Here is a 24,474-nt window from a genome sequence, read left to right on the forward strand (position 1 = left end):
TTTTGCTTTCAAGAAAATAATACTTGTTGGGATATTAAAGTATTAAGAGCAGACCTTACAACAATAATTTTTTCTTAGTTTTCTTTAGTTGAATATTGTTTGTGTTTCTGTTCACAACTTGATAATTCTGCCTCAAGGTTTTTCTGTTCAGATATAATTTTCTTCTTCTTTCCACTACAAAATGAAATAATTAGCCCCCTCAAATATGCTTTAGTAGTTTCCCAGAGTATTGAGGGATTTAGAGAGTCATTGTCATTAATTTCCCAAAACACAGAAAGCTCTTTCCTGATGTAGTCACAGAATTCTGGGTCTGATAAAATGGCCTTATTACATTGCCATCTATAGTTGTGTACGAGCTTACCGTACCGGGAGTTAAAATGAGAGTAATTGGGGCGTGGTCTGAGATGTGAATTGAGCCAATCCTACAATTTAGAACTGAGGATGCTAATGTATGTGGAATAAGGAAGTAATCTAGCCTGAAGTAAGAGTTATGGAGATTTGAGTAAAATGTAAAGTCTTTTATTGTGGCTTTTTTTAATCGCCATATATCTACCCATCCCCTTTCATTCATTATTTTGACAATAGTTTTAGAACTCTGACTGAGACGTTTAGCCTGGGGAGATCTATCTAGATTTGAGTTTAGATATAATTATTATAATACATATATATTAATTATAATTCCAATCTCCCCCAATAATGATATTTAGACAACTATAAGAAGAGGTCAATTAAGCAAACCTGGTAAAAAAAAATATGGTGGTGAGTTCGGTGGGGCATACACATTCAAAAATAACAACATTTTCTCCATGTAGATGACTTTGGATTAATACATAGCACCCGTTTGGACCAGACTGTACTGTCTCTTAATTGTTTCCTAATGATAATTGCAACTTCTGGTGGAATAAGATTCAGAAAACACCTGGCCTACCCAGTCTTTTTTAAGTTTATCATGCTCCGCCTTGCTTAAATGGGTCTGTAATAGAGCAATGTCTGCTCTCTCTTTTTTAAGGTAATTCAGGATTTTTTAATTTTTTATTGGGTTATTGGCACCTTGGATGTTCCAACTGTGGATTCTCAATTCATCGGATCTTGGCATTATCCATTAGGAATAAATAGTAAGAAATAAGTTAATTGCTGAGCTATTTTTATTAAATTAAATGTAATTTCAGTTAGTTTTTTTGTGTATAGGCCTGGCACTGACCGTTAGAGGCCAAAGGGAAAGATGATGACATGAATTACAATAAAACACATTGAAACGATAACAACATCAAAAAGTAAGACATAGAACACAACATATTCCCTTTCCCCTCCAACTTAAAGAGTTTCCAGATAACATCCTACCCATCACTGTGGCATACTCCATGTAGAGCTTTCCCTAACCTTCATGCGGCTATTTGTCAGTTTCTAGTTGTTGGTTTTTTATACAATGGCAGCTAATAAGTAGTACCGACTAAATGTACTCTCAGCCTCAACCCATAAGAGGAAAACAAAAAAAGACCTCAAAATAAGTGGACCAAAATATTACATATTTCAATAAGTCATCATTATGTTAATATTATTCTGTGGGTAATTAACCATCCCTTTTCTTACAGAATTAAATTGACCTGCACACGCATCTCATACGTATGAGTGAATACAATTACTTTAGTTCAGCTTAAATTTCAAGCCTACGATTCCTCTCCCTCTTAGAACAATGCTATATGTTTTTCTATTTTAATCTAATCGTTAAGGAAAATTCGGGAGAGGAATAAAAAACTACATACACACACAATATATATATATATATATATATACATATTGTGGCATCACAAGGGGACAGGTAGTGGATGGGCGCTACAGAGTGGCCACCAGTGCAAAAACTACATCTCCCAGCCTGCCTCACCGCTCACCCAGCTGCAGCTGCTTAAGGCACCTGATTGAGGCAGGGCTGGGAGACTTAAGGGAGAGCACCTGGGAAGGAGAAAGGAGAGCGGAAGGTGAACCCAAGAGCACCTGGAAGAGGACAACAAGGGAGAGGACCTCGTAGCCTGGATTCACCAGGATTGATTCTACAATGGAAATCAAATATTGTTCAGAAAGTTCATCCCAACACTGCAGAAGTTCCCACATATGTGTTGCACTTGTAGGCTGCTTTGCTTTCACCTTTCTGTCCAGTTCATCCCAAACCAGCTCCATGGGGTTTAAGTCCGGAGACCGTGCTGGCCATTCCATGATTTGAAGCCTACTGTCTTGTTCTTTTCTTCTAAGGTAGTTTGACATAGCCTGGAGGTATGTCTTTGGTCATTATCTTGCTGTAGGATGAACCCCTGACCAACTAGGCGTATACCAGAGGGTATTGCATGGTGCTGCAAAATGCTGTGGTAGCCTTTTTGTTTCAGGGTGCCAGTCACTCTGTGCAAGTCGCCGACTCTGGATCCAACAAAAGAGCACCGGACATCACACTTCCTCCTCCATGTTTTACAGTTGGTGTAACACACCCAGGAACCATCCTTTCGCCTGCTCGACAGCGTACAAAAACCCTGCGTGATGAACCGAAGATTTCAAAGTCTTCAGTCGTCCACTGGCGGTGCCTCGTGGCCCAGACACGCCGCTTTTTCTTATTTTATTTTTTTTCTTAGCAATGGCTGTCTTATTGCCACTCGACCTTTCAAACCTGCAGCTCCAAGTCTTCTCTTCAAAGTTGAAACTGAGACTTGCTTACTTGGACCAGTGTCAAGCTGTGCTTGAAGCTGTTGTCCTGTGAGCCGCCTATCACGCAAGCTGTGGACTCTCAGAAACTTGTCTTCTGATTCTGTTGTGGCTTTGGGTCTGCCAGACCTCTTCCTGTCAGAGTTTCCTCCAGTTTCCAAATGCCTTTTGATGGTGTAGGAAACTGTACTCACTGACTCCTTGGCTTTCTTTGCAATTTCTCTAAAGGAAAGACCTACACTTTTAAGGGTTATAATGGTCAGTCTGGTCTTGCCTTTTTCTTGCCATTATAAGAGCAATATACTACTTCCTGAAGTACAATACTGTCCAAATAATGCTTAAGAGGGTGTAGTAACACAGTCTGTTTCAACACTGCTTTTATACAGACAGAGGGTTTTTAACAAAAGTTGAGACACTTGCAGAACAGCTACACACCCATTACTTGTTCCCTGAAAAAGGCCTTTTTGTATAACTTTAAGTTTTTGGTAACCTATACTTTGTTGTTTAACCTCTGGCAGTTTGCCGCTTACCTTTGTACCATTTCAGGTTATTCACTGGACTTGAACTGCTTAAATTTCAATAAAAACTGGAAAAATGGGGGTGTTCTAAAACTTTTGACCGGTAGTCTACATATACTGTATATGTATACATACATATATACACATGTGCATACATACATATATACATACGCACACACACATGCATGCATGCACATACATACACAAATAGAGAAAATTAATGTGAAGGAGAAAAAAAAGAAAATAGAGAATAGAAAGGGATGGGTGTAATGAGGAGATGTAATAGTCTACTTATCCATACATGTGTTGGTTAGCATATGGGTTAAGATTAATGTTGAGAGCGACGTCGCTCCATCTCCTTCATAAAGTCCTCGGCATCCTTAAAGTTACGAAACAGTCGTAGCTTTTTTCTCCACAGTTGATGCGAAGGACAGAGGGGTAGAGAAGCGAGTAGTCCATGTTCATATCCCAAAGTTTTCTTTTGGTGGGTTCAAATTCACACCGCTGCTTCACGAGCTCGGCACTCGGGGTAGAAGTGAATCCTCGTCTTGTTGATGAGGAGCTCGCCCTTTTGTCTGGAAAGGCGAAGAATGTTGACTTTGTCCTGGAAACTCAGGAATCAACATTGGCCTTGGATTAGTTGAGCTTGTAGGTTTCTCTGTGTGAGTTCTCTCAATTACCAGAGGACGAGGAACATTTTCCTGACCGAAGAGGTGGAGGATCAGCTGCTGCACAAACCCAATGATATCCTGGCCTTCGGCTTTCTCTGGAACGTGCACGATACGGATGATGGAACACCTGCTGTAGTTCTCTATTGAGTCTGCCTTTTGTTTCAGGAAGCCGTTTTCTTTTTCGATGTGACTGATGCGGGTTTTTAAGTCCTCAATGTTGTCTTCGTTGCAGCTGACTCTTTGTTGTGTTTCAGTAATTTGGTCACCCAACATTTCCAGCTTGATGTTTACCTCTCCCACTGCTGTGTTAATGGTTTTAGTGGAAGCATCAAGCCGCGATATTAAGTCTGTTTTGCGTCCGTTAGCGACTGAAGGGAGATTTGACTTTGGTCTGCCATAGTTTTGGTTTAGATTACAGAGATTTCAGAGGATAGGCAGATAATCACATTTGTTCAGGAGACTAGAGGTGATACATCCGTTAGGTATATATTTTTGTCGGCTACTTTAGTGGGTTATCTTTGACTCAGCCCATGCAGTGCGACTCACGCACCTGCGATCATGCTGCGACTCACGCCACCTCTGAAAACATAGTAATTGTGACTGTCTGAAAACGTAAACTTTTGTTATTGTTTTTGACTTCCTCTCTGAAAACGTGTTAAAAAAAAAGACGTTTTTATGACTGTCTGTCTGAAAACAAGACTTTTTTTGAAAATCAAGTAAACTATGTATTCTTCAACAAAATCCACCTTTGGCCTGTGTCCAGTCTGAAAGGTCTTTTGGAAGCATAAAAGGTGGAAATGCAGCTTCAAGGAAGTATATTGATGAAACCATCAGGTATTCATGAAAATATCATGAAACTTTTAAGTCTTGTGTTCTGAGAGACTTTCTTGTAGAAAATCAAGAAACTTTTGGCCTCTGACCAGCCTGAAATGTCTTTTGGAAGCATAACAGTTGGAAATGCAGCTTCAAGGCAGTACAGTGAAACATTTAGCCTAATGAAGGACACAGTATCAATGCAGTTTGTTAAACAGGTAACAGGCTAGAGAGAGTAAACATATATACTCTAGCATTGATGATAATTGGGTCTTTATTAGTATATGAGATCAAGAGTCTCTCCAGCTGTTAAAGCCAACTGTTCGCTGTCATCCTCTAAAGTTTAGAGGAAAGGACATCTCACTGAAAAAATGTTTCCTTATTCCTCTCTCCTCGCATGGTTTCCTTGCGTCTAATTTTATGATTTGACTTCAAGAGCCATAAAAATCATCTCACAATTCGCCACAATCTGCAGTGTAAATGAAGCTGATTTTATTCCTGGTTGAGCAGAATGCAGGGTGCCCTCTATTGTCAGACATGTAAAAGAAAACTTGCATTTGTTTTTTTAGAATACGATTTTTATCTAATGCAATATTTTAGTGATTAAAAAAAGATGATTAATGAAGATTCTTTGAAGTTGGTTAAGTTGATAATCATTCCAAACCGAAACAAATACAAATTCCAAAATAAAATAAAAATCCAAACCATATATCCACATGCAATAAAATACAGCCTTTTACCGTCCCCAGTATTGGCTGGTGGTTAATCCCTCACCAATGTCTTTCTGATGTTGTTTATTAATCAACCAGCAGGTGGCGCCTGACAACTGCAACACTGTCGTAGAGACCTCAACCACCTTGAATTCATTACTGGATGTTCATTGGTTTGACATGTCCTTTGTGGATCTTCTTGAAAGAAAAGACAACGTTTCACCATTAAGGCTTAAAACATGAAAAATAAAACGCCGTGTTAAAACACATTTACAAAATCATGTTGACGTTCTCAATTAATTAGCTAGTTCAGGGAATGAAAAGACACGCCCTCTAACGCAGGAATATGAGAAGGACGTTACAATAAGAAAGTACATATACTAAGAAGAAGTTAGGCGGACAGACCACCTGTATGAGGAGAAGAGAGGCCAATACCACCATGCAACCTTCAATCAATACGCATTACAGTCACGCTGAACTACCTTACACCTAACATGCATGCTATCGACGGTTTTCTTGACATGTCTAGTCAGAAACAGAAGGACAGGTGAATTTGGATTCCGGTAACCATAGTGAGCAATAAAACATGTCAAGTCAACCAAACTCTTTAACACAACCAAGGTTTCAATTTCACAAAATAAAATAGCTAGTCTTATTACGTATCCCAATTCAGCGATGCATTTTATTTTGAAATATAAAACCGGACATGGTAATGTCAAACCTGTCACTTTACTACTCATTGACGAAATACACTTTCCAGTAGTTCGACAACTTTGCCTTCGAGAGTCGCAGACGGAACGTTACTTCTTGCTGTGTTATGTAACGGCCAGCTTGTATCTGCCGACGTGACTAGGTGGTACAGCTAGTCTGGGCCGGTCCAGTTAACGTTGGGCTAGTTGGGAGGTAACGACGTTACACCAAACTGTGCAATGCATATGCTAGCGTCAAACGGATCCATCATGGACTTGGACTCGGAGTTGGTGAAAATTAAAGCACACTACTGCGGGTAAGTAAAGTTGTTTCACAATAAGGGAACGGTAACGTTAGCCGGCTGTTGACGATGACAAGGGAAACACCTGTGGAGTATCCGGTGGTGTATAGGGGCTCCTGAGATCAAGCTAGGTCAGTCAGAGTGACACTGCACTCCGACATAGTTAACCTGACTAATGTCAAACTCATTGGGCACAATCACAATAATAAGGATTAAAGTAAATAAAAACATATATATATATATATATATATATATATATATATATATATATATATATATATATATCCATCCATCCATTTTCAATACCGCTTAATCCTCATTAGGGTCGCGGGGGTGCTGGAGCCTATCCCAGCTGACATAGGGCGAAGGCAGGGGACACCCTGGACAGGCCGCCAGTCCATCGAGGGCACATGTAGGGACATACAACCATTCACTCTCACATTCACACCTATGGGACATTTAGAGATCAATTAACCTGCAGCATGTCTTTGGACTGTGGGAGGAAGCCGGAGAGCCCGGAGAGAACCCACGCTGCCACGGGGAGAACATGCAAACTCCACACAGAAGGACCGCTCCGACCGGGAATCGAACCCGCGGCCCTCTTTGCTGTGATATATATATATATATATATATATATATATATATATATATATATATATTATATTATATTATATTATATTATATTATATTATATATATAAAAACATGAAACCTTGCAATGCCAAGTGGGGGAGATAGAGTCTACCGTTCGGGACTAGTCTAAGTCATGAAATAAAAGAAAGTTAACACCTTCTAGTCACCTGATCGGCAATATGTGTTGCTGAGACAGAGAAAGATCTCGAACAAAGTGGATTGGAAATAAAAGTACCGCTTCTATTTGATATTTTAAGAATTGTGACCAAGATATGACCTGAGAGTGGGTGTAAATATGAACTTGTCTGTGTGCTCTGGTAGACTAGTAATAGAGGAGGCACTGTTTCCAAATGATACTGCAAATACTTATACTTACTATAATGAGATGCGGACAGATAGATCTGTGATACGCTGATATGGGGCTCATGTGACCACATTTATAGTCATGTTACTCATTAAACAAATTCAAAGTTGAATCAAATATAGTTATGATCTCTAAAGATCAACTCATTCATCAATCCTTTCAGAGCTGGTTAGTTGACATTGCCATGCCACTAAGTGCATGATTGAATGATGTTGTGGAATCCCTTCTGGATCCATGCTGGATCCAGTCTTGTTATACACAGCCATCAAATGATTTAGAGATCGGAAAAGGTTAAACAATGAAAAGCCACCATGTTCATTTATTCAAGAATCCAGTTAGCATGCTTAAAGGACCTCATAACTCCAAATAACATTGTGATGACTTGTGCTCTGCTCTTTTACATTGTCCTAAACCTGCATTCTCTCTAATGTCCATCTTGTTCTATAGACGTCTATGAGAAAATTACTCTTCTTCTCTCTTGATTTATTCCCTCAGTAAACATTGTAAACATGAGTTTACGGTCTCAATTTCTAGTTTCAAGTCTTCTTCAATACAACATGATGTTCATTTAGTAAATGATGGTCAATTTAGAGTCAAATAGACCCAAAGCAGGGTGAGGCTACATTGTGATTGACAGGTCTCTAGCATGGTGTTGTCCGTTCTGGGAGTTCTCCGTGTCATTGTCTTAGAACTTTAACTCTTTATCAGTGTGGTTTAGTTCATGAAAGTTCTTTGTCAAACTTTGGTCGCCTAAAAATGTCTTTCTTTTGTACTTGGCTCCACCCTCTAGTCACTTCTCATTCCAAAAAAACAAGATAGTGACGCCAGATCTCCAGGCTTCTAAACGGTAGAGCAGGCACCACATATACTAAGGCTTTGTTCTTACCATCGTGGCCCTGGTTCTAATCCAACCCGTGGCCCTTGGCTGCATGTTGTGCGCCTTCTGTCTCCCTCTTTCCTGTCTTCAGCTGTACCATTACAAAGGCAAAACATAATCAAAACAACAACAAACAATAATGGGTGATATCTTGGTGACCAATGCGGCGGTTCCATCCCTGTGTTCTCCAGTCAAAGGGCAATAATTTACTCCAGATGTGCAGGTGTTATGTAGCCCCTCTCAGCAGTGTGTGAATGATGACATGTGTTTTGACAAAGCGCTTTAACACTTTGATTTGTCGGAAGACTAGAAAAGCTCTACACAACTACAGTCGATTCAGTTTGATTAACACTAGGCAGTAAGAGCCTAATGGCCACAGAGTCACTGACCGACACACACCATTTACCGTTGTTGGAGCTGAATCTGTCATGTTTCCTTTCTGGAACACGTATCTTTATTGTTGACATGTTGCTGCTTCTCAGTTTGCAGTTTACTGAACTTACTTAGAACTCTGAATTGGGTCAGAAGTGCTTTTCAGCTCCTGGCTCAGATGTATTTTTAGAGGGGAGTGTGTGTATGCCCTCAATGTGGCCCCATTAAACTCTGACTAATCCAGTCAGTTTTTATATAAACTTGAATGGTATGGTATGTAGAATATGTATTCAGGTCTTTTTTACAAATCATGTCAGACTGTTGGCTACAGATTGCTGTGCAGACAGTGCAGGTCTTTAAGATGTATTATTATTATTGTCAACAAGTGTTTTGTGATTGTGAAGAAGGGCTGATACAATAACTGAGTTTTAGTAGCAATACAAAACCCAGTACTTTTTCGGTCTTACTGTGAGGAATGTACAGTATACTATGTTTTTCTACAAAAATCCTTTTCTTCTTTTAACAAAATGAGCCCAACCTCTCAAATGTACAATGTTGGTTAATTACAAGGAGCCTTACAATAATGTATAACTTAATTACGTTTTGATTTGAATCAGAAAGAATCAGATCTCCAAATAAGTGAACGCCACTATGAATGTGACCAGTTTTAAATTCTTTGATACACATTTCAGTGGTTACTGAAATGGAATTGAGATTGAATACCCAACCTTACTGAGAAAAGAGGACTTTAAAAACAAAACATTGATATTGATAGAAGTCACTATCAATATCTGCTGAAGTTCTGTCATTTTAATGGTAACACAGGTTGGGAGCAGATAACCTACCAAAAAGACAATTTTAGGTTCTTTCCTAATGTCCCCCTTAAAGATTGGTGATGTGAATACACATGGTGATTTTCATACTTTTAATGTCTCCACTGTATTTCATAGGGCAGAGTAAAAAAGTTCCTATTGTTACAAACGGCTCAGTTTGTTTCCATGAAAAGAGTGAACAGAACAATGGAGAGAAATTCTAACAGCTGGTGACCAAACACTGGAAGTAGTAAACAGACTAGGAGACTGAAATAACCACTATCTCGGCTTTATATTTGTTGTGGAAATCCAACAAACGTCGGAACATCAAACATCAAAACTCAGCCTTGGACAAATTTTTCGCTTTGCTCTATTTGCGTCATTTGCGCCCCGGTGAAAATGTGCGTCATTTGCATCCAATCGCGTCTGTGCATTGACTTTGCATGGGATCTACTCACACGAAAAATTTGCAACGCTTTTGGTGTGAACGCAGCATAAGGATACTTAGACTAGGTGCATGTTGTCATCATTATATGAAGTCTAGCATATTAAACATAGTTTACCATCCACGTCTGGATTAATTTTAATGACCTTCTATCAGTTTAATGGAGTTTCCCCAAGGTTAAAAGTAAAAACTGGAATATGTTGCATTGTAGTGTTTGGAAAACCAGTAATACACAACGCATGCTACCATCATACCATACCATCACACAATGACCATTGTACTGTGTTGGAGCTAGAGCTGATTAGAGGGAACAAAGATCAACGTATTGATTAGGTAGCCTAATGTTCTTGAACATGGCCAACCTCTTAGTATGCTGAGCACTCTAGGGTTTCGAGAGCAAACAGTGCAAGGGTCAGCCATAGTGTTGCCTCTAGTCACACAGAGATTCTTCCACATGCTTTCAATAGGTTTAGAGTAGAGATAATTCTTAATATAAGCATCATTACAGTTTAGGTTGGCGCAGTATTGATTAAATGTCAAAAAACATAAAAGAGTAAATGTTAAAAAATAAATTTTACATGATTAATCGCACTCATATATACAGAAATCAGTTAACCCAACCAGGTCCGATTCGACAAAGACAAATAAGGGATTTATGTGATTTATATATTGCCTCTATATAGGCATAACCCACGTGTGTGTGTATGTTCATGTGTGTGTGTGTGTGTGTGTGTGTCACATTGTTCCACTTTGATTTGCATGGGTTTTGACTGTGTGACGCAATGCCTGCTGGGAAGCAAGCTGTCTTTGCTCCACCTTGTCAGAGTCCAACTAACACTTGCCATAAACAGACACATACACACACACACACACACTCCTGTCAGACTCACCTACGTAGGCCCAGTCACTGTAGCTCCTGCACATGTTTTAGGTGGTGATATTTGTTGACAGTACAAAACACACACATATCTGGCAGTTTTTTTGCCCCAGTCCCCATTCAAAACTCTAATTTTCAGCAGCTGCGTGAATAAGTACTGCAGCTAACAGCAGAGGAGGGTGGGTTGGTGTTGAAACTGAACATGCACACCCTTATTTATATAAGTCATTTATTGATTACAAGGTCGGTGTTTCCCCTACCATTAGGTAGAAATCACCCTGCGCCCCCCTGGAATTTTCTCTATAATGCCAGATAACAGAAGTAATTTAAGGTTCCCTTTCCTAAAGAACAGGTCTTTGTTCTTGTATTAAACTAAACAGCCGTATGTTATTGATCGTATCTACACGACATGTCATTTCTGTCTCTACATGGTCGCGTTAACACATCTCGGCTCTCAGAGTTCCGCCCCGATGTGCACAGACACGTGCGCACACACAGGTGAGCACACTCCCACCAGTCGGCAGAGAGCGTTGAATATGTCGTGTGAAAAGCAAACTGATATATCTGCGTTTTTTAAACACTCCCAAGGTGGTGAAGATGGGACAAGTAGTACTCTGAGTAGCTCTCTGCTCCGGGTTCAAGAGCAGAAATGAGCCTAAGTGTTTGTGTCGGTCAGTCGGTCGGCCCCCAGCCCCCCCCCTGAAGCTGTAAACCTAGGGTAAACACTTAGGTTATTCATGGCCATTGTACAAAAGGGTTCCAGTTTTTAGTCCCATTTAGCTATGTTAACATATATATATATATATATATATATATATATATATATATATATATATATATATATATATATATATTATTTGGTGGTGGACGAGTTGAGTCACAAGAAGAAGCTGCACTGAAGTTAGGTGGTTTGGCAGCTGATACTTCTGTATCAAGGCCAGATAGCAGCAGGGTGAACAGGTTGTAGCTGGGTGGGTTTAGTCTTTTTATATCCTTTGAGCTCTTTGCAGGCACATCACCTCCTTTTTTCTAAAATCAACAATCAGCTCCTTGGTTTCACTGACGTTGAGCAGCAGGTTGTTCTCTGAACTCCAATCTGAAGGTTGTTGATTTCCTCTCTATATGAAGTCTCATTGTTGTTTTTCAATCCGGTCTGTGACTCTGGTGTCATCTCTAAACTTCACAACAACTTCATGTTTGAGGGAGCAGTCGTGGGTTTACAGAATGAACAGGAGGAGGAGCGCACAGGAGCGCACAGCCCTGGGGGGCTAACACTAGATTGGAGGAGGTGCTGGGTTCTGTCACAGTACAACTAACCAGGTGCTGGGTTCTGCCACAGTACTACTAACCAGGCACAGAGTGAGATACTCAAGCTAGAATGCTAAATGTATCAATCGGGTTCATGAGGGAGATTGTGTTGAAGGCTGAGCTGAAATCAACAAACACAATTCTGATGCAGGTGGTGTTATTTTCCAGATGAGTGAAGTCTGAATGTAGAGCAGTGGTGACAATTCAATTCAGTTTATTTTGTATAGCCCAAAATCACAAATTACAAATTTGCCTCAGAGGGCTTTACAATCTGAACACATCAACAGGGCCATGGCAGGAGGCAGGGCCATGGAGGCAGGAAGCCGGCCCAGGAAAAACTCCCTAAAAATTCACAGGGAAAAAAGGGAAGAAACCTTCAGGAGAGCAACAGAAGAGGATCCCTCTCCCCGGATGAATAGGTGCAATAGATGTCATGTGTACAGAATGAACAGCATTACAGAATATGACAATGTATGAATGGACCTCCACAATCCATGAAACAGAAGGAGGTAGAGAGAAGGGGGGTGCGGGGCGCATCAGTAGGGGCCATGGCACATCAGCAGGGCCAAGGCAGGAGGCCGGCTCACCAGGCAAGAGGCATCAGACACAGCCAGGTCCAATGGACCCTACGAGATGTGAAGTCGCAAAGACTCCGGGGAGGAAGCAGAGTTAGTAAGGTGCAATGGAAAGATGTAAATTCATCCATAAGTAAAGAGAGAAGAGGAGATAGGTGCTCAGTGTATCCTAAAACGTCCCCCAGCAGCCTATCGGCCTATAGCAGCATATCAAGGGCAAACCTGATTCAGCCCTAACTATAAGCCCTATTAAAGAGGAAAGTCTACTCATAAATGTGGGGAATGTGTCTGTCCCCCGGACTGAAAGTGGAAGCTGGTTCCATAAAAGAGGAGCTTGATAACTGAATGCTCGGTCTCCGATCCTGAGCACAGCTCTCTAGTGGGGCAATATGGTACGACAATCTGCTTATGATATGAGCTTAGTATGTGGCTATACATGTCATCATTGATCCTCTGTGGATCTGTTAGCTCTTTATGTAAACTGTTGAGGGTCCAGGCTGGCTGGGATGTTGTTTTGTAATGTACTGGAGAACCAGTTTCTCAAAGCACTTCATCAGAATGGGGGTGAGTGTCACAGGTCTCATTCTTCCCACTTCTCTTCACTTTACTTTGAGGTTGCACTAACGCTTCTGGCGAACACACCTCTTCCACAGAGAATGTACACGACATTGCTCTGTCATACTGTTCCGCAACTGCAGTCAAGTCAGTCGTGATTGTGTCTGTGTCTAAATCGTGTGTCTCGTCATCATCTGACCGTTCCGGATTTTGTAGAACACCTACAGCTTCGGAGTCATCCGCTTCCTGGTTCGTTGGTACTGGAACGTTGTATCTATCAAGCACAAGAATGATATTGAGTGCAGCATCTACCAGCAGGTGACCACGTACTGCCCTTGACACAGCTTTGCAAGTCAACATGTGGCTAACAGTGTTGCTAGCATATGCAATCTCGAGGAGTTCCTGTAGTCCTGAATCAGCCATCATGTGTCCGATACTGAAGAAGCTTATCTGCATATGGAACCCACCAAGCCTCAGAACCATACACTTCAGATCACTGTCATCGGGCTGAGACAGGATAATCATCATCGCTTTCCAATTTAAGGGCTGGTCAAATGTCAGGACTGGAGTGACATCATATCGCTTCGCCTGAGCTGTTACGAAATGCAGTGTAGAGTAGATACATGATGTATCGCTTGGATCAAGATCAATCATTGGCAAGAACATCCCTGAGGCCTTTCCTGGGTGTTGACTATGATGCAACATCTGCATCATACCAGCCCATGCTGGTCTTGGAGAATGAAGGAGTAGTGAGCTCTTCCATAAGACATCTAGCTGTGCTGTTGGATCTTCTGCCACCAACAATACAAAGGGTAGATATGTAAAAGATGGTAGTGCTGGAGGGATCTTGAAGTACCGAATGTTGATGCGACCAACAGCAGCAATGTCTGCAGCGGTCACATTTGCTTTAGGAATATGCTTCTTGGCTCGTGTTTCTGGTGTGACTGCAGCAATTATACCCATTCCATGGAAGGTACCTGTACCATCAACAGTGGCTAGATTGTGATCCACATTGTCAGCAATATATTGCATAGTATGTTCTGATGTGAACCCAGGAATGTCAATACCTGTTGATTGGTGAAGATTTGCACGCAAAATATGATAAGATATGGATTTTTGGTGGCCATATTGGTCATATTTCCATGACTATTGCATCCAATCAAGTAGTCACCTATTCTAAATGATTACTTAGGTCCAAAAACTGTATAATAGCATTTAAAACTAGAACGGGCACTCGGTAGAGCGCATACCTTCGCCGCAGCCACTTTTTGGTACTTGGCATGAGTGTGGGGAACAGTAAATTGATGTAACTTGATACCAGATAGTTGTAAACATCACAAAAGAATTATGTATGAACCGCTAAGAAGGGTTATGACGTCATTGTATCATGTCGTATATCACAAGATCGGGCATTGAATTCTGAACATTTTGGCATTAGTTGCATGCCAATTGGATAAAAATTGACCGCGTTATGATAAAAAAATACCTTGACCATGATCATCCCACCAAATTTCATGCGATTCGGATTAATACTTTTTGAGTTATGCAAATAACAAACAGACATATTTACAAATAAATACACAGCGATCAAAACATAACCTCCGCAAAAGTATTTTGCGAAGGTAATAATTAAAATATCTATTGTGATAGTGGAGTTATGAGACATTATAGATTTATGGCGGCCATCTTGGACTTTTGCATATTTAACCTATTTCCGCAACAGTCATTTCTTGGGACTTTTAGTATGTAATTCAGGACACTTCATAGAAGACCTCTGTGCCCAAATAAATTCTGTTGCATTTTTTTCCATTTCAAAAGTTAGTTTGCCTGGACTATTAAGGAAAAGTGAAATTTAGAAAGCTTTTGAAAGATTTTACAAAAATCTATACTCTAAAGTTCCAGGGGGAGATGTAACCCAAATTGATAGCTATCTAAATTCTCTAAAGTTGGCCAATGAAGACCAAAATAGAAGTATGACAGCAGATATAACCGAAGATGAACTAAGATCAGCAATTAGTAGTTTAAAATTAAGCAAGTCTCCAGGATCAGATGGTTGTACGGCAGAGTGGTATAAGGAATAAACAAATTAGCTGATCCCTGTGATACTTCCCACACTGAACTGGGCTTTACAACAGGTGCAAACGCCACCCAGCTGGAAAGAAGCAATAATCTCAGCTATCCCGAAAGAAGGCAAGGACAAAATGGAATGTGGATCATTTAGACCAATATCGGTTCTAAATATAGATTATAGATTATTTACTGCCCAGACTACTTTATCTATTTCAAACTTTACCAATTTCATGAATGGGACAAGATGTTATCTAGGTATATTTGGACAGGTAAAAGACCCAGGGTCCGTCTCAAAACCGTATAACTACCTAAAGCAAAGGGAGGATTATGCCTACCTTCTCTTGGCATTTCAGGTATCACACTACGTTGGTTTAAATCCTATTTATCAGATCGATCTCAATTTGTATTTGTACACAATGAAGCCTCGATGACCACCAACGTTAGTTACGGAGTTCCACAAGGTTCTGTGCTGGGAGCAATTTTATTTACCTTTTTTATATATCCTTCCCTTGGGCAATATTATCAGGAAAACACTCCATAAACGTTCATTGTTATGCAGATGATACTCAATTATATCTATCAATCAAGCCAGAAGAAACCAACCAGCTCACTAAACTTCAAGCATGTCTTAAAGACATAAAAACGTGGATGACCTCCAACTTCCTGATGTTAAACTCAGACAACTGAAATTATTTTACTCGGCCCAGAACGCCTCATAGATCAATATCTGGTGATGTGGTTTCTGTAGATGGCATTGCCCTGGCATCCAACACCACTGTAAAGAATCTCTAGTTATCTTTGACCGAGACTTGTCCTTTAACTCCCACGTTAAGCAAATCTCAAGGACTGCATTTTTTCATCTACGTAACATTTAAAAAATCAGGCATATCTTGTTTTATAAAGATACAGAAAAGCTGGTTCACGCGTTTGTTACTTCCAGACTAGATTACTGCAACTCCTTATTATCAGGCTGCTCTAATAAGTCTCTTAAGTCCCTCCAGTTGATCCAGAATGCTGCAGCTCGTGTACTCACAAAAACTAAGAAAAGAGATCACATTACTCCTGTATTAGCTGCTCTGCACTGGCTCCCTCTAAAATCAAGAATCACATTTAAAATTCTTCTCCTCACCTACAACGCCTTGATTGGTGATGCACCATCATATCTTAAGGAGCTTGTAGTACCATAATACCCCACTAGAGAGCTGCGCTCCTTTAGGCGTCTTGCCTCAAGGGCCTGGCCTCATTGGTCCGGCCTCTATCGTGAGATGCCTCCTGCCTGGTGGGTCGGCCTCCTGCCTCCGTGTCCCTGCTAATCCCCCCCCCCTCCTCTCTTCCTCCTTCTGTTTCATGGATTGTGGAGGTCTGGACTGTGGTCCATGTCTACTTCTCATTATTCATAATTTTTTCTCATATTCATTGAATGTGTTGTAACTCTGTAACGCTGTTCATTGACATCTATTGCTTCTGTCCATCCGGTGAGAGGGATCCTCCTCTGTTGCTCTCCTGAAGCTTTTTTCCCAGTGAAAGGGTCTTTTTCAGTTTTTTTGGGAGTTTTTCCCGATCCGATGTGAGGTCCTGGGTCAGGGATGTCGTATGTGTACAGATTGTAAAGCCCTCCAAGGCAAATTAGTAATTTGTGATTTTGGGCTATACAAAATAATCTGAATTGAATTGAATCCTCAGTTCCAAAATCTGTTGAGACATTTGGGTGACACCCGCATACTTTATTCTAAATGTGCCAGTTAACATTGGTACAAGCTGGTAAACAGCTGAGACGGACATGAGCCAACACATTCAACAGACATGATCAGTGAGTCATTAAATACAACAAACTACATGCTACAAACCCAGTCAACATTTTCCTTCCATCCTTCCCTCTGTCAAACCGCTTTGCACGTCCAAGTGCCGTGTGTTTTGTTTTTGTTGAGATAAGTGTACTTTGAATTCAATAGTAGTGAGTGGTTTCCTCATTTACTCTTGAAACCCCTCTAGGGATCTCTTGATCTCTGGTCTACTTCCACAAAGTGACTCAATCTTGACATTTTCTCTGTGTGCTTCCAGGGACATGTTGATCGCAGACTTGGCAGCCACGATAACCTTTGTGCAGTTGCACGAGGAGGTGAGAAAGATGTGCAGCGTTACCAAGCCCATCACACTCAAGTGGATCGATGATGAAGGTGGGTGTGCCTCACAGAAAAATAAACCTAGGAGCCCAATATGATCAGAATCCTAACACATGAATCCTAACACATGAATTCGCTGCCCAACAATGCTGTTGGGCCGAATGATGATTATTAGAATGCTGATTCTATGAACAGTTACATATGTGTGTGTGTGTGTGTGTGTGTGTCTGTGTGTGTAGGCGACCCTTGTACCATCTCGTCTGAGATGGAGCTGGAGGAGGCCTTTCGTATTTACAATCGAACCAAGAGGTCTGGTCTACTGCTGCACGGTGAGTTAGCATTTTATAATCATTATTACTTAACTTTTCACCACAATGGGCAACTTTAGTAGACTTAAAAGAAGAAAGGCACACAACTTAAAATGTATTTTAAAAACAAATTATTAATTATTCCCCATTTTTCCATTTATTCATGGTTTTCCAGATTTTTCAATGAATACAAATTCAGGGTGTTCATCATGTGGATTGCATATGGTTGAGGGTTAGGGATTATATTTTGCATATTGTTCTCACAGCTCTGCTTTGTGGCAGGAGCAGAAAACGGATTGAAATCTCCTTTTAAATTTCCTCCTCCTGCAGTCTTCCCCAGTATCCCAGATCGGCCTGGCATGCCCTGCCCTGGAGAAGACAGTGAGTAAACCCCTCTCTGCTTTCATTATCCCCTTAGGGACCCCCAATGGCACTGTTAAACTAGGTTAGGCATCCCTCTACCTGGCACCTTGCTGTAGTGTTAGTGCAAAGTGGAGGCGGGTGAGGGCTCTCTAGAAGACTAATTTGTCTCGGCCCGAACCCTGAGTCAGCCATGATTCAGAGGGAACAGCGGTCACAGAGTTACAGTTAGATCATGCAGTTTTGGAGCCAAAGGTGGACTCCAGCCAAGAGAAGTTGGTGAAATTGAGAGTTTATGATTTTCCAGCTGGTGAAACGGAGGGTGAGCACTGCAGCTTTGGTAGACGGTCAGCAAATGAAGGCCCTCCTGCTCGTTCAAATCTAGCTAGTCACACAAGTTGTCTTGTGTGCATACCAATATTAACAAATGCTTTTGCTTGATAATCATCTGGTCCTTCTAGCTCGTAAAACTATTTGTCCATCCCAGCACACTGAACAAAAGGCTAGCAACATGAACATGAGGAGGGAAGGATGAACATGTTTTTTTTAGAGGAGAGGGGAAGAACGAATGAGAGAGTGGAGGAGGGAGAGTCCCTGTGTCTGATTTTCAAGGCTGACTGGACGGATATCTTCTGATGAACTATGCAGACGCTAATGCTTTTTGAACATATTGAAACATCAAAGGGTGTTCACCCAAAGAACAAACAAAAATACGAATATCATTTCCCATTTCTATTTGTTTTGCTTTTTATTGTTGTGATTTTGAATCTTCCGCTAAGATTTGCTACCACCCATTACAATGTTTTTGGGTTCAAAATACCAGTGTTTACCTAACTTTTGTGTGTCATTTTAAAAAGAGGGTCACTTTTAAAAATTAAACTATCTACCTAATTCTCAACAGGTCTTATCTATAAAAGAGCAAATTTGTGCCTAACTGAAGATTCCTGACCATTGTACTGCCAATTCCACATCACCTTATAGCTGGTTTACGTATTCAAGATAACTCATGGATTTATTTAGAAGACATATATATATATATATATATATATGATAAACACATAATACAAGAGCATTGTATTTCGTAAATATTGGATCAACTTCATCCCAACTAAGGCTTGCTCCGCATTAGGTGGAAATATGGAGCCCTCAAAACGTTTCAATAGCCCAACCACTTTATATTCTTGCAAGGTTCTGATGTGTGCACCAAGTTTCCTTAGTTGCCGAGGATATCAATATGGGGTCAGATCAGTCTCAATAATTGCACTGTGTGCATTTGCAATTATTGAGATTGATCTGACCCCATATATCAACGGCGTCGAAAATGCGTTTGAAGGCTAAAGTATGTAAGGGCCGCTATAAAGTGCCAACCCCAATTGCAATATCAAATCTAAAATTTTAACTACTTGAAAATTCATTTTTGACCATCTTAAAGGCAGCAATTGTGTTCAAAAAGTTAAAATGAACACAACAAATCGAAAATGGCTAATTTCCTATTACTTTATAAAAAGAAATTACCTATGGTCCCATATAATTATGGTAAATTCATGTTACCAACATTAAATAAAGATTTATTTATTTTTTGCTGTCAACTCTATGCTTTAAACTGACATGTCCTTAAATGCCTGATCAAAAGGTAGAGCTGATGACAATAGACAAGGTTCCCCTTAAAAGCAGCTTGCTTCTCAATTCAGTTTTTTTTTCAGCTTTGAAGTGTGTGTGTGTGTGTGTGTGTGTGTGTGTGTGTGTGTGTGTGTGTGTGTGTGTGTGTGTGTGCGCGCGTGCGCGCGCGCGCGCGCGTGTGCTTGAACAGACCCCCCTCTGTGTGGAGAGAGAGAACGATGGAGGGTGGGAGGTTTTCAAATCCTGGATGATGCTGCCCTGCCTTGCACCGGATTCTCTCCCCCCCTCCCCCATCACCAAGCATTGTCCATCCACCCACAGCCCCACCCTCCTCTTCCCCCTCCCACTGACACCACGCTTTCCCAGCATCCCCCTCTCTGTGTGTCACCACTGTCTCTCCAGGGAGGAGCCTACAGTGCTGCTGCATCACGCAAGGCACAGAGGCGGGCGAGGGGACACAGTGTGAAAGTGAAAGACAGGGAGAGAGAGAGAGAGAGAGAGGGGGGGCATTGTACAATGCAGATAGCAGCTCTTAATAAACAAGGCAGGCACTGTATTTTGTTTTTCTATCGCTCTTCTATTTTTGGCTCCTCCTGCCATGCCAAAAAAACAGTGAGACGACTTCATCGAGGATAACAAGAAGACGGGAGAAACAGAAAAATCAAGGAGACTCCCATCAGCTGTGAGGAGCAATAGAGAGAGAGAGAGAGAGAGAGAGAGGGGAAATAATTAAATAAAGGCTAGGGAGGAGAGAGAAGGAGCGTCAGAGAGAGGAAGAAGAGGAGGGCATGTAGCAGTGTGTCTCCTTGCCGCCTCACCACACACACACACACACACACACACACACACACACACACATACACACACACACACACCCTTAACCTGGATAATGTGCTGAAAGAGGTGGAGAGAAAAGAAGAAGGCAAACCGGTGAGCTATCTACCTCTGAATCCTTCTTTCCTTACTTCCATCCATCCATCTTTTCATCAATCTGTCTGTGTTTCCACACCAAACCCAGAGACAATGGATTTGGACATGTGTGTCCTGGCCTGTACTCATGTTTCATGATCAGATTATGTGATTGATTTACGTCGTGTCACGCTTTGCAGGCAGGTATTGTGTGCATGCATCCTGCTAGCGGTGCTAGCGTGGCTAGTGTGGCTAGTGTGGCTAGTGCCCGTTCCTGGCTGGCTTCCCTTATTGTACTGTAGCCCTGGAAAGGCTGACTGTTTGTCAGTCCATCGGAGGCTGCACCTGCTAGCCAGTGAGACACACTGTTGGTGTGCAGATCTGTGTGTGAAGCTTGCATTGTTGTGGCGGTGTATGATTTAAGTATTATATCAGGCTGGTCGTGTTGTATTGAGTGACATCATCCTCTCATGGCTATGATGCACATTGATTGCACATTAGAACAATGTATTGGAATCCTTTAACCTAAATTAACTATAATGATCCAATTGCTGTTTTCAGAAGCGTATCCATCCTGACAAGAATGCATTTCTGTGAAATACTTCCACACACACATAGATAGATATATACTTGCTAGCGGTGCTCATTGCTACAGGCTAAAGTGTTGTTTCCTCTATTTTCCTTCTTGCCATCTAAGAGAGAGAAAAGGAAGTCTTGCACAGTTGTGTATGTGTTTTCATTTCAATCTTAGGCACCAAAATCTAATAACTTTTCATAGTTTGTACCACTTACCCTGTTTTGTATGCTGTCAGTGGTTCTACAGGAGCTTGGTCAAATGTCTGGTGATGTCATCAGGATGTGTTCATATTGGGCTCGGGAACAATAAGCTTGTGTTACAAACTGTGGGCATGAAGTTTGAAATACCTGGGTGTTTGACCCATACTAGCGAGAAAGAGTTGGGATACTTTCCCTTCTGTTGCATCCATTTTAACAAGTCTTTTTAAAAATAATTATTCCACATTTATGGAATTGTTACACTAAACTGCAATGGTGCTTGTTTGCATGATATAATGAGGATTGTACAACTATTAAAACCGCTATCTGTGTAGGGGATTGAAGCTTTGTTTGGGCAGTGAGTGTTTTGGATTTGCTGCAGCGCTGACTAGTAACTGTGGCTGAGTCTCTGAGGATATTATAGTATTTAGAGGTCTCGGCCATTAGACTGACTGATAACCCGACAAAATGGCAATTTTGTTTAATTTTATTAATTCAGCTTGACATTGGGGTTATGCTAGCAGATTTATTTTAGAAGGGGAGTCCTTCTCGTTCTTTTCCTTTTTTTGGCACTCAATTAGTTCCTCATTTGTTTTTCGTAAAAACTTGATTTAAATATCGAAATGTTCAGCTCAATTGAACATGTATGCTACAACTTTTAGTATTCATACCTTTCATACATTACAAAATCATTTTACCTTCAAAATGTAGGATACTGTGTGTTCTTTCATACAATGTAGGAAAGGAACCAAACAGACTTACACATTTGGCACTTTGAGTGCTAAGGAACTGCCGCATTGTCTTCGTCCCAGGTTCTAACCTGCTCCCATTCTCACCATTTGACACCACAAACATAAATGTTTCATACATCATGGGTATTATTCAACTTTTTAAGCCAGCAATCCAGTTTAACATCAAGCATTCAATCAAGCATTTGCTGGACTCCTGCCAACAACATTTTCAGTTGACACGAAAGCTGCACTAGTGGTTGCTATGAGAAGTTACCTTCACGTTTTTCACATCGACTTAAGAAATATGCCAGTTTAAGAGTTGATATTTCTACTCACAACAACCTGATGCTGCTGGCTGCAGCCATCTCCTCCACACATGTTAGCGCACATTGTTGTTATTCCCTTTTGAACAAATCAAAGATGTGTGTAGTGATTCATGGGTTCAGGCTAATTGTGCCAAACTCTAGGAACAGAAAGTGAAGTGATGTGACAATTAAAACACCAGGCAGAGTGCTCCACCTTGATTCATTGTCCAGGTGACACTGTGTGTTGAAGGTGGTAATGGCTCAGCCCCCATTTTGCGGCGAAGATATTTTTTTTATTCCTAAAGTGACAAGCCACTTAAACATTCAGCCTCTCTGTCCTTGGCTTGCTCTTTGCAGCGCTGGTAGGTTAATACAGAGCTGGAGTATTACATCTCAGACCCTATATGTGGTTTGGGAGCTAGGGTCTGTTTAGAGCTATGGTCTGTGCAATCTGAGTCATCCTGTGTATTGATCCCTACGCTGTTCCCAACTATTCATGAGCTTGTGTGGGACTGTGGCTGTGTTTGTGACTGGTTTGGAGATACCTTCCTGTGTGTATGTTATGCTGACTGGGCACCGACCTATTAATAGCACTCTATGGATAATGCTGGGTCAAACAGCTCAGTCTGCAATGCAGTCCACAAGGATACATTCACTCCCCATTTCCTCTTATTAGTTGATGTGTATCACTGCATATCAGCAGTCGCAGCTCTCCTCCAGGTTTTCTCCTGTGGGGCCCATTGGGCCTGCATTATGGAGCTCCAGTCAGCCCGGAAGTTGTTAGACTGGTTAACTGAAGACCACCAGGCTGAATGGACTGTTGCCCGTACACCTCTCACGATACGTGTGCCAGCTTGAGACACCAAACTAAACTAAAGTCGCCACGCTGCTCTCAGTGCCTGCCAATACCATGACATACCACAAGCATCAGCTCCTGTCATTCCAGCATGTACACATGAGTGTGAAAGAGTGGTTCAGAGTGGCCAGGAAGACAAAGCGCTCTTGCCAACTAGAGAGACAAGCAAGAGAAAGGGTTTTCCATCCTCAAATCACTGATCACATCAGACAACATTTGCCATTAGTGATGGGGCGGTTGCTTGTTTTAGTGCTTCAGTACTGTTTGTTCAAGAAGCCAAGCCAAGGCTATGGAAGGAATTTACATTTAAAATCAAACTTCAGCATAGTCATTACATCCAATAAGTGGCTACCACTGATGTAATCCTTTGGTATGCCTCAACACAGAGATATCATCGGATTGCTTCTGTCAGATGTGGTATCCGTTCCCTCTACAGCACCACAACATATACGGTTCAATGAAATCCCTTTTTTCCCTATACAGAATGTGTTTTAGTCCCAGTCTTCTTATTGAAAACTATCAGTACCATTTTTCATCTGAGGGTTGAGTGAAATGCTAAAATGTTCCAATGTCAATCTGTGACAATCTGTGATCCGTATACAGATCCCCCCTCGCAGTCCGGCACATATGAGTACAGTGGATTATTACACAGTTTAACAATAATAATGTCATTAAAAGTTTGACTGACAATGAATATACGCCAATATTCATTAAAATATGTGGTCAGGAAATCAGGCATTCATGCTGTTCTAGTCGCTGATCCCTGATAATGTTACAAAATCCATGTTGAAATTGAGGAAAAGAGCTAGTAACGATAGCCGCACTGTTAGCAGCAAACATACAGTACAACTGAAGTTCCATCCAGTTCCATTAGGTGTTTAGGCTTTGTTCAGTGAAAAGTACTGGGCAAAGTTATCACGTTATGATGAGGTGTTCAAATGTAATCTTGTTAAAATGTAGTGTTGGTGACAGTGCCGTAACGGAAACACATGAGGCCCCCCTGCAGAATAACCCTGAGAGCCCCCCCCCCATATGTAAGGGATAATGTATTGTCCGGCGGTCATTATCCAAAGATAAACGAACAGGACCCAAGCTTTTCTTTTGAGGGAAATTTATTCAATCAGAAAAAACAGCTCAAACAGAGAACAAATGTATTCCAACAGAAAAAAAACATATGCTAGGGCCTATCAAACAGCTCAAACAGAACATA

The 24,474-nt window shown here is 41.1% G+C and overlaps 1 protein-coding gene across 1 annotated transcript in view; it reads left to right on the top strand.

Annotated features, from left to right (window-relative positions):
• The first annotated feature begins 6,150 nt into the window (after positions 1-6,150).
• The window catches only part of prkcz (protein kinase C, zeta), a 110,781-nt gene continuing 92,457 nt past the window's right edge, over positions 6,151-24,474 (top strand). The window contains exons 1-4 of the mRNA XM_034537607.1: positions 6,151-6,406; positions 17,340-17,455; positions 17,641-17,730; positions 18,040-18,090. Coding sequence (XP_034393498.1) covers positions 6,330-6,406; positions 17,340-17,455; positions 17,641-17,730; positions 18,040-18,090 — 334 coding nt within the window. The 5' untranslated portion in view covers positions 6,151-6,329. The remainder of the gene's footprint in view (positions 6,407-17,339; positions 17,456-17,640; positions 17,731-18,039; positions 18,091-24,474) is intronic.

This window comes from Cyclopterus lumpus, chromosome 7 (assembly GCF_009769545.1).
Source record: "Cyclopterus lumpus isolate fCycLum1 chromosome 7, fCycLum1.pri, whole genome shotgun sequence".
Lineage (NCBI taxonomy): Eukaryota > Metazoa > Chordata > Actinopteri > Perciformes > Cyclopteridae > Cyclopterus > Cyclopterus lumpus.